This window comes from Solanum stenotomum, chromosome 12, assembly GCF_019186545.1.
Source record: "Solanum stenotomum isolate F172 chromosome 12, ASM1918654v1, whole genome shotgun sequence".
Classification (NCBI taxonomy): Eukaryota; Viridiplantae; Streptophyta; class Magnoliopsida; order Solanales; family Solanaceae; genus Solanum; species Solanum stenotomum.
This window is the reverse complement of record NC_064293.1, coordinates 43,556,613-43,573,658: the sequence shown is the minus strand read 5'-3', so window position 1 is coordinate 43,573,658 and position 17,046 is coordinate 43,556,613. Positions and strand designations below refer to the sequence as shown.

At 34.3% G+C, this 17,046-nt stretch overlaps 2 protein-coding genes across 36 annotated transcripts in view; both read right to left on the bottom strand.

Moving 5' to 3' along the window:
* Window positions 1-9,677, bottom strand: part of LOC125847933 (uncharacterized) — a 29,246-nt gene extending 19,569 nt beyond the window's left edge. For 29 of the 35 annotated variants that reach the window (XM_049527658.1, XM_049527668.1, XM_049527684.1 and 26 more), the window contains exons 1-3: window positions 8,994-9,677; window positions 8,606-8,704; window positions 6,268-6,485 (exon numbers count right to left, since the gene is read on the bottom strand). In XM_049527658.1, the coding sequence (XP_049383615.1) occupies window positions 6,268-6,384 (117 nt within the window). In that variant the 5' untranslated portion in view covers window positions 6,385-6,485; window positions 8,606-8,704; window positions 8,994-9,677. Of the gene's footprint in view, window positions 1-5,533; window positions 5,605-6,083; window positions 6,152-6,267; window positions 6,486-8,605; window positions 8,705-8,993 lie in introns of those variants that run through there. The other 6 variants (XM_049527692.1, XM_049527656.1, XM_049527693.1 and 3 more) reach the window with 6 other exon arrangements.
* Window positions 9,678-11,020: 1,343 nt separating this feature from the next.
* On the bottom strand, window positions 11,021-14,138 carry LOC125848175 (zinc finger CCCH domain-containing protein 14). The gene is made up of 3 exons (XM_049527996.1): window positions 13,885-14,138; window positions 11,938-12,661; window positions 11,021-11,757 (listed from the first exon to the last, which is right to left on the bottom strand). The coding sequence occupies exons 2-3, from the start codon at window positions 12,655-12,657 to the stop codon at window positions 11,449-11,451; spliced, it is 1,029 nt and encodes a 342-aa protein (XP_049383953.1). The 5' UTR covers window positions 12,658-12,661; window positions 13,885-14,138; the 3' UTR covers window positions 11,021-11,448.
* Between the last annotated feature and the right edge of the window lie 2,908 nt (window positions 14,139-17,046).

Sequence of the window (17,046 nt, the reverse complement as noted above, 5' to 3'; positions counted from 1 at the left end):
ATTCATAGCAGGATTCAAATACATGGACAAAAATATGTAATTATCCATGTGAAATTGAACATTGACACCTCATTTGGATTGAAATAAATTTATACATTTTAAGACTAGAAAAAAGGCACTACTCCATAAAATTAAGATAACAATATTTTAGGATTAAAAATAGGTAGGCAGGAAAAGATTGTGTTGACTCTCTAAATGTCATACAAAATACACAGAGGAAGTAATTTTGCAGGAAGCACAGATATGACTTACTGAAGTTTATATCACCACATAGTTTTTTCTTAAAATAAATAACACCAACAAATTAGCCTGGATAAACAGCGCTCACCCATTTGATAAGTTGGGTGAAATTCATTTCCTTGGCCATCTGTTGCCTCTGCCTGCACCTGAAATTGGCATTGTAGCTAGTGCTATATTAGTACTGTAAACCATAAGATAACTAGCAAAAGTTCCATAATTCACGTCAGGATTCAAATACATGATTCAAAATATGCAATTATCTGTGTGAAGTTGGACATTGACTATTCATTTAGATTGAAACAAATATACATATTTTGAGACAACAAATAAGGTAGTACTCCAAGAAATTAAAAGTACAACAGTTTAGGATTCAAAATAGGTACAGAGGAAAAAATCAGTTTGACACTCTAAGTAGTAATCGAGTAATAGAAAATATATAGTGGAAGCATTTTGCAGGAAGTACAAGTACGGCATTATGAAGTTTAAATCACCTCATAGTTTTTTTAAGATGAACAACACCAAAAAATAGCCTAGATAAACAGCACGCTACTGTCAATCGTGATGAAGGTTTTGCACATGTAGTTCTGATAGTCATTATAACTCACCGGAATGTTATTAGGCTGAACATTATAAGCTGGGTCAAGTTCATTGCCTTGGCCATCATTTTCCTCCCCTCGCACCTGAAATTGGTACAGCTGCTGCAGCTAGTGCTATTTTAGTCCTTTAAACTATAAGATAATTAGCAGACGTTCCAAATTCATGACAGGATTCAAATACAAGGATCAAAATATGTAATTACATGTGTGAAGTTGAACATTGACTTCTAAATTAAATTGAAACAAAATTAACATATTGTGAGACTATTTAAAGTTACTGCCCCATAAAACTTAAATTACAATATTTCAGGACACAGAAGAGGTAGACAGCAATAGATAGTTTTGATTCTCTTAGGTAGTAATGATGGCAGGTACCAAAATGATGAATAATGTGTTTCTAGGGCAGAAAAAAATAAACAAGGATGGAGAGAAATGGAGAAAGAAAAGATTTTTGGAGATGCCATCACAAGTACGACTTATTGAAGTTTAAATTTCATTTTATATATATACACATATATGCGTGTGCGCATTTTTGTGTGTGTGGAGGGGGGTGGTGGGGGCACCAAGCCTGACTTGTAGTGCAACGCCTAGGCAGTGGACCAATGGCCCACATATCAGATGTTATATTGATAAGAGCAGATGTTGTACCTCATTATTTTTTAGAATAAACAACACTACAAATTACCCAGGATAAACAATATGCTAGTGTTATTTGGATTTAGAATAAAGTTTGCAAGGTATTTTAAACATGCAGTGTTGAAAGTCACAATCACTCACCGAGATGTTATGAGGCTAAACCATTTGATTAGCCAGGTGAAATTTATTTCATTGCACATCATTTGCCTCTTCCATTAAAAATTCATCAATGTTGAACTCAGGTTCACTGAAAGAAGCCTACAGAAATAACATCAAAAAATTAGGTTGTGTTAGTTCTCAGCAAGTGTTCAACTTATTTTTCGGGGAATGAAGATAAGAAATTCTTTTAACTTTAACTTTAAGACAACTAACAAACGTTCCAAAATTCTTGTCGGGTTCAAAATATTTAATTATCGCTGTGAAGTTGAACATTAACTCTTCATTTAGATTGAAATAAAATATGCATATTTTGAGACTACAAAAAAGGTACTTTTCCATAAAATTTAGATTACAATATTTTAGGATTCAAAATAGGTAGACAGGAAAAGATTGGTTTGACTCTCTAGTAGTAATCGTATTATACAAAATATAAAGAGGAAGTATTTAGCAAGAAATACAAGTGTGAGTTTATGAAGTTTAAATCACCACATAGTTTTTTTAGGATTAACAACACCAATAAATTAGCTAGGATAAGCAGCACTCACTGGAGTCTTATTTGATTGAACCATTTGATAAGCTGGGTGAACTTCATTTCCTTGGCCATCATTTGCCTTGTCCTGAACCTGAAATAGGCACGTAGCTCGTTCCAATTTAGTACTTTAAACTGTAAGATAACTAACAAACATCACAAATTCATGGCAGGATTCAAATATATGGATCAAAATATGTAAATATTTGTGTGAAGTTGAACACTGACTCTTCACTTGGATCAAAATAAAATTTACATATTTTGAGACTACAAAAAGATACTACTCCACAAAATTACAACAGTTTAGGATTCAAAAGAGGTAGATAGGAGAAGATCGGTTTGACTCTCTGAGTAGTAATCGTGTCATATACAATATATAGAGGAAATATAAAATATATAGAGGAAGTACAATATTGCAGGATACAAAAGAGGTAGACAGCAAAAGATCGCTCTGACTCTCTAAGTAGTAATAATATCATATAAAATATATAGAGGTCGGTCGGAAGTACAAGTACGACTTTATGAAGTTTAAAATTCCTTTATATATATATGGAGGGGCACCAAGCCTGACTTGTTGTGCAACAACTAGGAGCAGCAAAGGCCCAGGTAGCAAGCTATCTTAGTGAGCCATTCCCCTGAAGAAAATGTCAATATCATGATGACCAATGGCCCACGAATAAGATATTAAATTGATAAGAGCAGATATTGTACATCATTGTTTTTTATGATAAACAATATGCTACTTTTATTTGGAATAAAGTTTACATGGTACTATGTAGGGTTGAAAGTCACTATCACTCACTGGAATGTTATGAGGCTGAACCATTCGATTAGCCAAGTCAAATTTATTTCCTTGGACATCATTTGCCTCTTCCACCTGAAACAGGTACGGTAATGTGTTATTTTAGTACTTTAAACTGCAAGATAATTAATAGATGCTCAATAATTTGTGATGGGATCGATGAATAGGAGGATCAGAATATTTAACTATCATGAATTTTAACATTGACTCTCAATTTTATCAAAATAAATTTACCTATTTTGAGACTACGTAAAATGTACAGAATAGAATTCAAATTAAAATATTAGGATTCAAAATAGGTGGACAGACTTACTGGAATGTTATTAGGCTGAAACATTTGATAGGCTGGGTGAAATTCATTTCCTTGGCCAACATTCACGTCCTCTTCTACCTGAAATTCATACTTCAGCTAGTGTTATTTTTAGTACTATAAACTGTAAGATTTAATAAATGTTTCAAAATTCATGGCAGGATTCAAATACATGGATCAAAATATATAATTATCCAATGTAAAGTTGAACATTGACTCCTCATTTAGATCGAAATACAATTTTGTATATTTAAAGAATAGGAAAAACATACTACTCCATAAAATTAAGATAACAATACTTTAGGATTCAAAATAGGTAGACAAGAAAAGATCAGTTTGACTCTAAATAGTCACAATGTCATATAAATAAAAAATATATCGAGGAAGTATTTTTTTGGGAAGCACAAGTACGACTTTATGAAGCTTAAATCACCTAATAGTTTTTTTAGCATAAATAACACCAACAAAATAGCCTGGATAAACAGCACTCACTGGAATGTTATTTGGTTGAAGCTCTTGATAAGCTGGGTGAGATTCATTTCCTTGGCCATCATTTGCCTCTCGAACCTGATTATGGCACTGTAGCTAGTGTTATTTAGTACTTTAAACTGTAAGATAACTATAACAAACATTCCAAAATTCTAGCAGGATTCAACTACATGGATTAAAATATGTAATTATCTCTGTGAAGTTGAATACCGACTCTTCATTTAGATCAAAATAAAATTTAAATATTTTGAGACTACAAAAAGGTACTACTCCATAAAATTTTAAGGCTAAATAACTTAATATGTTTTGTAAGATAGCTACTCAAACTTAGTCCGTGACAAAATAGACAGTTGAACTAGGCAAAAGTGTGTGCATATAAGAGAAAGGGTGTGCTTCTACTGTGTTAAATAGACTAAAAACATAAGTATAACTAAAAAATAAAATAAATACAATAAGAATAAAGAAATGCAACCCTGCACCCCAAGATCATCCCCTCCATTTCCCCATCCCCAGACTGTCTGCTCATATCTCATACCAGAGACATCCTTCACTTCATAATTGTGGAGTCTTCTCCTCGTCTTAATCTTTAGCTGTATTCCTGATTTATTTTTCCCCTGAATTTGAACTTTTAATTAAACAAGTCATTTGCCGGCAGTAATTTTTCCAATGCAAACCCAATTGCAAAAAAATTGGATAAAAGTTCTGTCATCGCCTTCGCGAGAAAATTGATACATGAAAAGGAGAATCATTATTGTGTTGTATTTTCTCTTTGTTGGAAGAGTTGAAGGAATCTAGAAGAAGCTATGAGTGGGAGTGGTGACACTACCATGTTATACATTTGTGTCTATAAGACACTTCTGCCAAGTTCAAGCATATCTGGTCACTTGCTAAGTTTGAGTGTTTATTTTACAAAACGTGCCAAGTTTAAGGGGATATTTAGGGCATTTAGCCAAATTTAAATTACACTAGTTAGGATTCAAAATAGGTAGACAGTAAAAACATCAGTTTTGACTCTCTCAGCAGTAACGTGTCATATAAGATATAGAGGAAGTATTTTGCAGGAAGTACGAGTACAACTTTCTGAAGCTTAAATCACCTAACAGTTTTTTTAGGATAAACAACACCAACAAATTTGCCTGGACAAACAGCACTCACTGAAATGTCATTAGATTGAACCACCTGATAAGCTTAGTTAGAGTCATTTCCTTGGCCATCATTTTCCTCCTTTTGCACCTGAAATTGGCTTTGTAGCTAGTCCTATTTTAGAACTTTAAACGTCAGAAAAACTAACAAACGCTCCAAAATTCATGTCGGGATTCAGATACATGGTTCAAAATATGTATTGCAGGATACAAAAGAGGTATACTAATATATAAACCAACCTGATAGGTCTGGAGTGGAACGATGTCAGAGAGGAAATCAAAAAGCTCTTCATCCCTATGGCCCTAGCAAAGTCATAACGCTTCAGAGTTTGACATTTGCCTTGATCAGCTTGCATCCACGCACGAAGGGTGAGCTCCATAATAAACATCTCAATTGCTTACAAAAACAGAACCGTAGAATATGCGCTAACCATCTGAATTTACTCATTCCCATTAAAAGTAAAAAAAAAAATTAAGTAGCCACTCCCCAGATAGAAACAGCAGATGAAGAAAAGTTAGAAGCAATTCAAACGTTTCAAGTTCCAACCAATAGCAAATGGAGAAATAAAATAAATTAAAAGATAGGACCGTGGTTAATGTCAATGGAATAAGCCAAAGCCATGGACATACCTTTACTTGATCATTTGACTTCATAGCCCGTCTGATCCTTGAGATGGGCAGGTCGTGTTTTCTCTTTGGATCTACAGATAAAATGAAGCGGCTGCATGAAGGTAAAATCAACACGAAAAAACAGCAGCAAAGAACACAAACCCCACTATTTCTAAAAAAGTAAAAAAGATCTTTCACTTGCAATTTGTTTCACTGATTTTTATGATTTCTAGTACTGTTTCTAAAGACATGACCTGCACATGACTTATGAGTGTGTCATGACCGGTGGAATTGGCATTACTCTAACAGTGAAATGCCCTAGAAAGGTTGCAATAAGAGAGAGAATTCCTCTAAAGAAAATATGTGCAGCATATGTATTATTGAAAAATTTCCATAGATGACATTTATGCAATGATTGGAGATACTTCTAACAAAATTAACATATGTGAGGGACGTGGATGGTCTTAAAATGGCCCAAAAGCTCAAGAATATCCTTAGATTACGGATGAATGACACATATCAGTGGTCTCTGTAGGTAAACATTGGTGACTTGTGAGGAGCCAAAAAAGACCGGAACGTAGAATTTCTTCCTTTTGTCGCTTCCAGAAAGAGAAGAGGTTTTCTTTTAGCAATTGCATAAAACTTCATCTTCATCCTAGATATGCAACAAAACTAAAGGGACAAATCTCAGCTTATATGAAAATGGTAGCTATATGTGAAAAGTTTCTCATGAAAGACTTCATTGTATTGATTACCTGCTGAATTTTCTTGTCACTTGGCATGGAGCTATCCATATGAATCGGTCTTTGCATTTCCGAAGATAGTGCTGATGAGGATTTTGGGAGTTCCATGAATGAACTATTGAAATCCATGTCTTCTCCAGATTGACCATATCCGGGGAAGAAGGGCCTTTAAATAGCAGGAACGCCATGCCGTAACTGCCTTTTCTTCCTTTGCCCCCACCCCAGGAGAACTACTAGGCATTAATTTTGAAGTCATCGTTAAGGACCCTATTTATTAGGAATAGTTCTAAGATATGTTCATCATTAATAAGGAAATGATCCTTCATTTAACCATTGATCAAATTTCTTTATGAAGATGTGTGAAACAATAAGTGTTTATTTGACATGTTCTATATATTTGACTTGAGGAGTAGCATGCAAATGGAGACACGCCATTCATCAAAGGAAAACAAAAAAGAAAGAAACAAATTTTGTTTTGGTCCCTTTTTTTTTGGAAAAGGGCCAAAAATACCCTCAACGTATAAAAATGGCTCACTAAAACCCTCCATCCACCTTGGGGTCTAAAAATACCCCTCAAACTAACACTCTAAATCTGATGATTTTTTGCAATTTAAACTAGCCACATGACTTATTATGATTGGCAACATATGTATTTTTTTTATGTCTGCGGTGTCCCCCCAGCTTTCTCGCACCTCGACTAATTCCACAAGATACCTGCCACCTCCCACCAGCAACAGGTACCAAGTAACTCCATCCACCAAGGCTAAGACGGATGGGAAGAATCACCTAGTGTTTTTTGTCTCCCTGAGTTTTGAACCTTCATTGACCACTAGGCCACACCATTGGGTGCGATTGGCCACATATATTACATAATTTGAAAATTAAATCCACCCATTTTAAAACCCAAACACGCTAATTATATTACTAGAGTTATGGATATTTTAGTGATGTTACAGGTTTGGTTGCAAATATGGAGAAGTGTAGCATTTTTCTGGCTGGTGTTGATGAACTTACCAAAGAATAACTGCTAGCCTTAACTGGATTCACTCAAGGCATCTTTCCTATTAGGTATCTTGGTTTGCCTCTTTCAATTGAAAAATGGAACAAACTGGGAATGTCAGCAGTTGGTTGACAAGATCACTAGTTGGATCAATATTGTGTATTCAAAACAATTATCATATGCTGGCAGACTACAGGTGATTCAAGCAGCTCTGTTCTCTATTCACAGCTTTTGGGGGTCTGTTTTCATCTTGCCCCAGAGTATCTTGTAGTAGATATGAAATGCAGGGACCTCTCGGGTGGTACAGAGGAGAGGAGAAAAATGTCACTTTGTGGCATGGAACAAGGTCTGCCGTCCAAAGAAGTTTGGGGGGTTCAATATTAGAAACCGTAGAAGCTGGAATGTTACTTCTGTTGGGAAATTTACTTTGGCAATTGTCAGAGGAGGACTTTTTATGGGTGATGTGGGTGCATGGTGTGTATATGTGGACAAATACCAATATATGGATTCACCAACCACCTCAAGATTGTAGTTGGTACAGGAAGAAGATTAATGCTTTAAAGGAGATGACAAAGGGATGGTACACACAAGGGAGATGTAAGTTAACTTATTATGGACGTTATTCCATTACTGAGAGCTATGATGCTATGTTGGGGCAGCAGAGAAGGCTCAAGATTTCAGAACTCATCTGGACTGCACGCACTGGAGACTCCTCTACACCTATTTGCAGAGTGTACCTAAATAGGACCAGTGAGATGGTATCCAACACTGGTTAGGATTAACTAGTCCTAAGGGTGAAGTTCAGAAGAGGAGGCATTGGAAGCAGTTCCAAAAGGAAATGATTGCAACTATCTGGGGAACAGTAATCTATCATGCCTGGACAGCAAGGAATTGGCAGATTTTTAGAGGAACACTTGTTTATACAGATGCAGCTATAGTACAGATTAAGAAAGAAGTGATTGAGAGATTAGATTTACTCAAAGGTTCTAGGAAAGCTAGCAAATGTCATAGCATAGGCTGATAAACAAGATACTTGTACCAGATTGTTTTTTTTAGTTTCAGTTGGAGGCGTAATTCTCCTTTGCACTCTTCCTAGAAGGTGGCTATGGAATAGGTGCTCTTAAGTTGGTTATGGTAATTTACAGTTTAACCCAAAAAACTTTAAAACAATGATAGCAAGGTAAATCACATCAAACTTTCTTTGGCCGTACCAATTTTATTCTTAAGCATCTTCAGAAGGATTGTGCAATTCTCAAATGTAATAAAGCAATCTCAAAATCAAATTGACAATCATACAAACTTTTACAATATATTATCAAAGAAATAAAATAAGCAAACTTAAATTTGGACCTGTCCAAGCTGTTCTTGAGCATCTTCAGAACGAGTGTCCAAGAACTGTGCTATTCTCCAATGTGATAAGTGATAACGCCATTTTGGTTCAGCAAACACCTGTGTTAAGCGTAATGTTAATAAGGAAAACAACAAGATCACGAAAATAAGATAAACAAATACAAGCACTAATTAAATAACATGAACTCTCACAATAGCAATACTACTGGAGTTCAATTTCTGCACGTTTCATATTTCGACTTCATACTATACAATTTTAAGGTGAAAATTGTACCATCTCAGAGATTTTCCTAATTTTGATTCTTATGTTGTACTATACAATTTGGTGCTACTACTTTCCCTACTAACCAGAAAAAGAAAGATTACAAAGAAGGAAACGAAAACCTACACAAGAACAATGTCAAAGAAGTTTCTTCTTGCCGCTTGATGTTAAAACCCTCCAAGAACCTACCAAAGAACAATGTCTCCAAGAAAACCATAGTTCCAGAAAATCATTTGAATTCGACCTCTCCAAGAAAATCATTTGATTATTATGTCTAATATACAATTTGGTGCTACTACTTTCCCTACTAACCAGAAAAGGAAGCGAAAACCAACCCAAGAACAATGTCAAAGAAGTTTCTTCTTGCCGCTTGATGTTAAAACTCTCCAAGAACCTATGCAAGAACAATCTCTCCAAGAAAATCATTCGAATGTGAAAGAAGTTTTCTTCTTGCGGCTTGATGTTAAAACCCTCCAAAAACCTGCCAAAGACAATGTCTCCAAGAAAACCATAGTTCCAGAAAATCATTTGAATTCGACCTCTCCAAGAAAATCATTTGATTCTTATGTCTACTATGCAATTTGGTGCTACTGCTTTCCCTACTAACCAGAAAAGGAAGCGAAAACCTACCCAAGAACAATGTCAAAGAAGTTCTCTTCTTGCCGCTTGATGTTAAACTTTCAGGTGCAATCTCTCCAAGAAAATCATTTGAATTTTCCGGTGATTTTGCGGTAAGACATCGTCGAAAGATTTCAAGAAATTGACTGTTTGAATGTTTGTGTAGTGACCAATCTTTCGCTCTAGTTATCATTCGCGGGTTCTATGAGGGTTTATGGAAATTTAATCCACCGCTATCTTATTATTTATACTGTTTAATTGAAAACAAATGAGATTTAATTAATTAATAGGGTCCTTTTGGTCCGCCTACGAATACTAATTATGTCTCTTTAACTATGATAAATAGAAAATAGATTGTTTGGGTGGTGAATAATAATGTAAAAATTATTGTCGTGAATAAAAAATAAATAATTAGTATTATCTAAAAACTAATATCTCCTATGTCCACTTTTTTTTTTATCAATCTATTAAAGAATGACATATTTCTACATTTAGTAATAATTTAATTTTAAAATATTCATTTTATTCTTAACGAAATTATTTATACTCACATAAATTTCTATCACTTATTTTAAATCATAAAATTCAAAAATCTCTTTCTTAAATTCCGTATTAAATCAAACTAACTCATATAAAATGGAACGGAACGATGCTCTTTACATTTCCTTTTTGTTGAGTTAGTCAAAATATTACTAGCTAATAAACACTAATGAATTTACAATTCTAAGATGATTATGAAAGGCAATCAATAAGATGATTAAACATGGGTGTATTCGTTATAGTTTTATCACCCGTGAATACAGGTCATTGATGTAATTTCTAAAAATTAAGCATTAACCATTACCAGCATAAGAAAGTAACAAACTTCTTTGCTGAGGAAGGAGCTAAGAAAGAAATATTTGATCGTATTAGAATGTTCGTAGTTCTTTTATATTTACAAATAATGTAGTAGTATGCAAAAACATTTTATGAATTACTTTTGAAAGAAATATTTATATAATGACAATTTGGTTACACACTGTAACAAACTATTAGGAGCTCAATGTTCCCACCAGCTTGTTTTTTTGTTTATATATCAATCCAATTTACTGAGAGAGGAGAAATTACTCTGTACATATTTTAAAAGTCAAAAGAGGAATGCATGTATTGATAATAAAAAATGGAAGAAATAAATTCCGATTTATAAATCAATATACATGTTTATTTCGCAGCAACCCTTTCATTTTAAATTAATACAACTTTTTGTTTGTTCGCAAACCACACAAAAAATCTGGAACTATTTTAACATATGAATTTATTTTAAAAGTGAATATATCTACATATTGTCAATTTGTTGGTTCGATTTCTTGATTTTTCTATCTGAATCAACAGTGGACCAAATTAAGAGGGGAAAAAGAAGCAAATCAATTTTGTCAAGTCGATTTAATAGACTTTTAGTCAAGTGGAATTTTCAATTTTATTTGAACACCGTCTCTCCTTCATAAACCAAGTTGCAATTGGACAGACTACAGCCGTAAACAGTTTATGAGTTATGACTATTACAAGATTTTAAACACCTAATTCCCCTGCACCATGCCCTAGCCACAATTGGTACACGAATACCTGAATTATTAGCTACAAAAGGATTTTATACAATTCCTTTCCACAGCATCCCCAAATAGTAGAACAACCAACAAAAGATTATGACCTCCCCTATATATGTCTCCACTTCCAACTCCAGAAACCTAGTTCGCATTTATACTATTTTTGCAGTGCGACTGCATTGTGACTTGGGCAGGTATCCAGGTTTCACCTCCAAGATAACCCTCATTACATAATTTCCTGTTCGTCCAAAGTATTTTATACACGCAATACTTGTGAAAATCTGTCCATCTTATTGCTTTTGGGGGATTTACCAATATGCGAAATTGAACATAGGATTGTAGTTTTACACCTAAAAAGCAATTAAAGATATATGGAACCATCAGAAAAGGCCAGGACCTGTTCGTCGCTCTTCCTCAGTGAGAGAGTGACGGAAGTGGCAACGGTGACCATAGGGGCACATATCACCTGCTAGGACCATCCTACAGACTTCTGTCTTGTAGCGTGGATGCCTTATCACTGGGCGCAACTCTGTGATACCGTGAGCGAACTGACAGTTTTCTCCGTAAGGACAAGTCCCAGTCTCCTGCCATTTGTTGCACAGCTCTGTCTTTAACATCCCTTGGTTGTAAACGTCAAACTCTAATGCCTCCTCTTCCTTCTTACTTCCAGGAACGTACACTCTTTGTTGCTACAGCCACAACCCAGAAAACAAGAGGGGAAAAAAAAGAGAACAAATTGTCAATCAAATTGCACTGAGCTGAATCCTAAAGCAAAGATTGTGGATTGCTGTTAATTTTAACTAATTCACAAATTAGATGTAACTGAAATCAAACCAACTATCTTTTCGGAAATGAATATTTTCACTCACAGATTCGGTTAGGGGTGGAGCCGCAGATTTTGGCCGAGCTTTTGCCTGGCTGGGACCTCCCCCACTGTTTCCACCTTGTGCTTTCAACTTGAGATAACCGCTCGAGCGCACAGAAATGCTCTTCGGCAGCGAAACTCGTTCAGCGTTCCTTCGCTCGGGCCGGTTAGGTTCCACGACGCTTCCTTGCCTGATGTTCGGAGGTCTGGGATCAGAGATTTGAGTATCACGGTTGACTCCCATACCAAAACGATTGAAATCAGAGAGAAGACAGTTTTGTATGGTGGCCTGCGTGAGGAGGCTCAGGCGTCGATCCAAATCAGTGTTAACTAGCAGGAGAGATTCATTCTCCTGGTGAAGAGCTTCGACTTCTTTGATAGATTCCTGCAGATGTGCGAGGCACAGAGTGTACCGATTGTAGAGTTGCTGGTACTCGAGAATGTAGCTTGCTTGGTGGAGGTGGCCATCGGTGACGAGGTCATCAGTATCGTCAAAGGAGGTTAGGGAAGGGGAATTTGAGCTGCGAGAGAAAGTTGAGTAGAAGTTGGGGATGAATTCAGAGGAATCGAATTGGTGAGTTGAGGTAGGTGAGAGAAATGGATTGTCAGCCAAGTCTGGTGAAGTTGCATCAGAGAACGTATAGTTTTTGTTGCCGGACGGGACTGTAGCTGCATCAGCGATGCTGGTGTTGAGGCCATCACTTGAAGGATTCTCGTTCTGCATTTTGCTGAAAACAGAGTATAGGCGGAAAATGATCAGTAATTATAGTTAAACATTCCAACGCTCAACAATACCAGAAAAACTCAAGCACATTTGATTCTAGTAGAGCGAATTTTCTAAAATTGCAGAGAGCAAGTACTCAAAAATAATGGAGATTCGTAGAGATGAAGAACCTAAAAATCACACAAAACCTTTTTCACCAACAATCTCATATAATTAATGGAATCATAACAAACACAGAGACGTAGAAGTAAAGCATATGGCTTATTCACAACTGCTATGAAATCACAAAGAGGAGAAAAGACATCTCAGGGCTATTTGATATCAGAAATGATGAGTAATTTTAGGAAAAGCATTTCGAAACAGTCAACTATGAAATTTCAAGCACTATCTTCTGTAGTTCAATTTTGCAGAATTACACAGAACAATTACTCAATAGCAGCGGAGATTGAAATAGATACAAAAACATTCACAAAAGATTTATTGAACCAAAACAGAGAGAGGAACGTATCAAATAACCAAACGGATCAGACGAGATGATATCAGGAAGAGGAGAAAAAGCATTTCGCTGCAAGCTAAACTCGAAAATTATCAGTAATTTCAGAATATCATTCCAAAACACTAACTAATACCAGCCTTCAAGTACAGTTCATCTCGTGTACTGAATATTCCAGAATTGAACAAAATAAAACTTAAAATCAACGGAAATTCACNGATTTATTGAACCAAAACAGAGAGAGGAACGTATCAAATAACCAAATCGGATCAGACGAGATGATATCAGGAAGAGGAGAAAAAGCATTTCACTGCAAGCTAAACTCGAAAATTATCAGTAATTTCAGAATATCATTCCAAAACACTAACTAATACCAGCCTTCAAGTACAGTTCATCTCGTGTACTGAATATTCCAGAATTGAACAAAATAAAACTTAAAATCAACGGAAATTCACGTAGATATAGAATCTACCAATCACACAACACAAATCGAAGCATATAAACAGAGACGCAACAAGTATGCAAATCACATCTGATAGAAATACTTACTGAAATCACGAGGAGTAGAAAAGGCACCACAATCCAGCAATAGTAAATTTCACAAAATTGCAGTGAACAAATACTTAAACACAACGAGAATTCACATAGATATTTAAACTAGGAATCACAATAACACTAACAGAAGCAAAATCAAATGAAATCACGAAGAGGAGAAAAAGCACCAGAAAATCTACCTGAAGATAGTCGTGCTAGTAAGATGGAGCTGCGTAATTCTGAATTCTAAGACGGAAGAGATGATCCGATATTTGATTGAAAGAAGCAGAGAAAGCAATTAAGGCCTTCGTCGAGTTGTTGAGACAAAGTATAACTCGTGCTTTGGGGATGCAATATTATATATATAATAGATGGGGTAGCAAGAACTTTGCTTGCTTAGGTCACAAGTTCTTCAAGTATATAATACGGCATGGATGTGAACTTTTGGCGGGGAAATTTGAGACGGTCAAATTGGCTTTTCACCAGAAACAAGCTCTCAACCTTCCCGAGGCAAGAATAAGACGGTCTACACACCATTTTTTTCAAACCTTACTTGTGAGTTACACCGAGCCCCGAGTGGGTATATTATTGGTGTTATTTATGTTACACCGAGACTCCGACTGCATACGCACAATTCTTTTTCAACTCCACTTATGAATTACACTGAGTGACAAGTGGGTATATTATTGGAGTTATTTATGTTACATGCTTACTAATGTAAGGACATAAATTATAATGTGTATAAAAAAAAAAATAGTAGTTCAATCGTTTTCAAAACCGTTATGAAAGAATGAAAATGCAAGAGGAGCCCACATATTTAATTGTATATACTATGTGAAGTTTAGAAGTTGTTGCGGAAGGTTAAATCAAGTATCACGAATTAGTTATTGTTTAAAACTAATGTTCCCCTAATGTGATTATAACTGCTCAACTAAAATTAGCTAACTAATTCTATTTCTTTATGACTTTATCATATGGTTGTGTATTTATTAATTCTCACTATTAGTCAACTCCTATGTTGCTGCAAATTACTTATTATTAACGTTATGTCACCAACCTGTTATTGACATTTTTTGGATAAAGGCATTCAGAACATAATACATTTCTTCTAAGTTCTAATTAATCTTTGTTCACCAAATCCAGGATTGATTTGTCACTATCAATTTGAATCTAATTATGACTATGATTTAGTCAAAGAGAGGGCAGGTAATAATCCAAATTAAACTTGAAGCATCTTCATTACTACCTTGTCCCCAATCTCTATATATTTTTCGTTTTACAATAAATAAATATATATGTATGTATCACTCTCTTTAACTTGAAAATAGAAATTTAAGTTGTAAAATGTTTTTTTTTGTGTTCATCTCAATGATTTTAACTGAGTTATCAACTTTTTAGTTGTACGAAGCAGGTATCATGTGGACATTCATCTAGATGTGAGGCAAATATAATGGTAATATTTAATTTAGGAATGACAAAATTAACTCATTAAAATAGAATTCACTCAACTAATTTAAATTTGACAGATTGATAATTCATCTATTTTTTAATTAGTTCATTGAGATATCAGATATCTCTAAATTCAATATATCTAAAAACTTCGCTCATTGTACTAACTAAACAGCTCATTTTGATTCGTGAGAAAGTAAAATTCAAGAAGCAAATTTTATATAATTTCTGTTGTACTTTAATTAACTAATTCATTTTTTTTAAAAAAAGTTATGATTAATTATTTTGTCTATCTTGATCAAACATCTCAACCCAACTGACTTAGAACATGGTTAGTCGATTACTCTTTTTATATATATATATGTATTCAACCCATTTTGATTCCAAACCCCTTTCATAATCAATTACGTAATTTTGTTCGACCTCGTGTGCATTAAAAAAATCAATTAAATAATTCAATAAGTAATCTCTTTTTATATGATCAAATCTTTGTAGACAAAGTAATGTGGTATTTTAATGATGGAAGATAGCATGTATTTATTGAATTAATCAAAATATGAGTAAAATAATTCAAATACTAAAAAATCAGTAAGTACAAATTATATATTTCAAATCCAATATTATTAATAAGTTGTGATAAAATGCCAAATTCAAATTTATAATATTCAAATTCTGAACCCGTTCCATAATTTCAACTAATTTTATATACTTTCTTTGTTGACAGTAGTAGCATGGATCAAAAACTCTTCCTATCTTTTAACCTCTCTTTTTTTACCAATATTAAATGAAAATCAATGGAAATTGTAAAAGTATAATCACCACATTATATATACTTTTTAAAAAATGTCAATAGACCCACATGACAAAAAACAAATAGAAAATAGCTGTTGGAGATAGAAAGAGGAAGCAGGGGCCAGGGTGGGTAGTCCAGTGTAATATTGGCGTGGCATCAAAGTATAGGAAGGTGAAGGAAGAAGGTGATTTAAAACTCAAGGAATATACATAGAATTATCTCACGTAATGATGTTCAGTTTTGATTAATTAATAAAGTCTACGTTGGTTAATTTCTAGGGCTATTTTATTTTGTAAGTAGGCCTCGAATTCTAATTACACTCAGTTTTATTTCACTTGATTCTTATTTTTTACATAAAAAATAATATATCATTTTGATTTCTTTTTTGGGACAAAGTAAGAGATTTTTTTGTTTCTATACTATCTTTAGTATTAAAAAAATTAAATAATCATAGTAATAGGTAAATTTAAAAAGTAATGAAATATGATTTTTAATTATTTTTTAAAAAGATGTATTAAATTAATAATGATCAACTAATATAAAATGAAAAGAGTAATAATGAAATCATTGCGGCCTCTAGAGTTGCTTCCTTGTCAGACCTTTTCCTTGTCAGACCTTTAACTAACTTTGTGGTCCTACTGTTAGTTTTACTCCCTTCCTGTCTCTCTCATCCTATTTCATTCAATTTTAAAAGGGCTAATCCATCGGTGGCCCCTTAAACTTGGCACAATCTTTCACTTAGACACCTCAATTGAAGGATTTTCATTTTAAATACTTCATGTCGCGTCTCGTTGTGTCATTTTGACACTTTTTGCTGACTAAGCATAGTGCGTGTGCTACACGAATTTTGAGCGCGTTAGAGACTTTTTTTGTAAATATTATGAATTTTTTAAAAATATTTTCTTCTCCTTCTTCTTCCTTGCTTTCTCCCTTCCATCTTCTCCACCTTCTACCATCCTCCATCACCACACAACTTTTTAAAAAAATTCTACAATATTTTACTAGGTTACACTCTTTGATTCTTCCATCTTCTTTGAAAATCGAATTTGCAGCTTGATTCATATTAAAAAACAAAATCGATTTCAAGGGAACAAAAAAAGAAATCAACTTCTTTCAAATG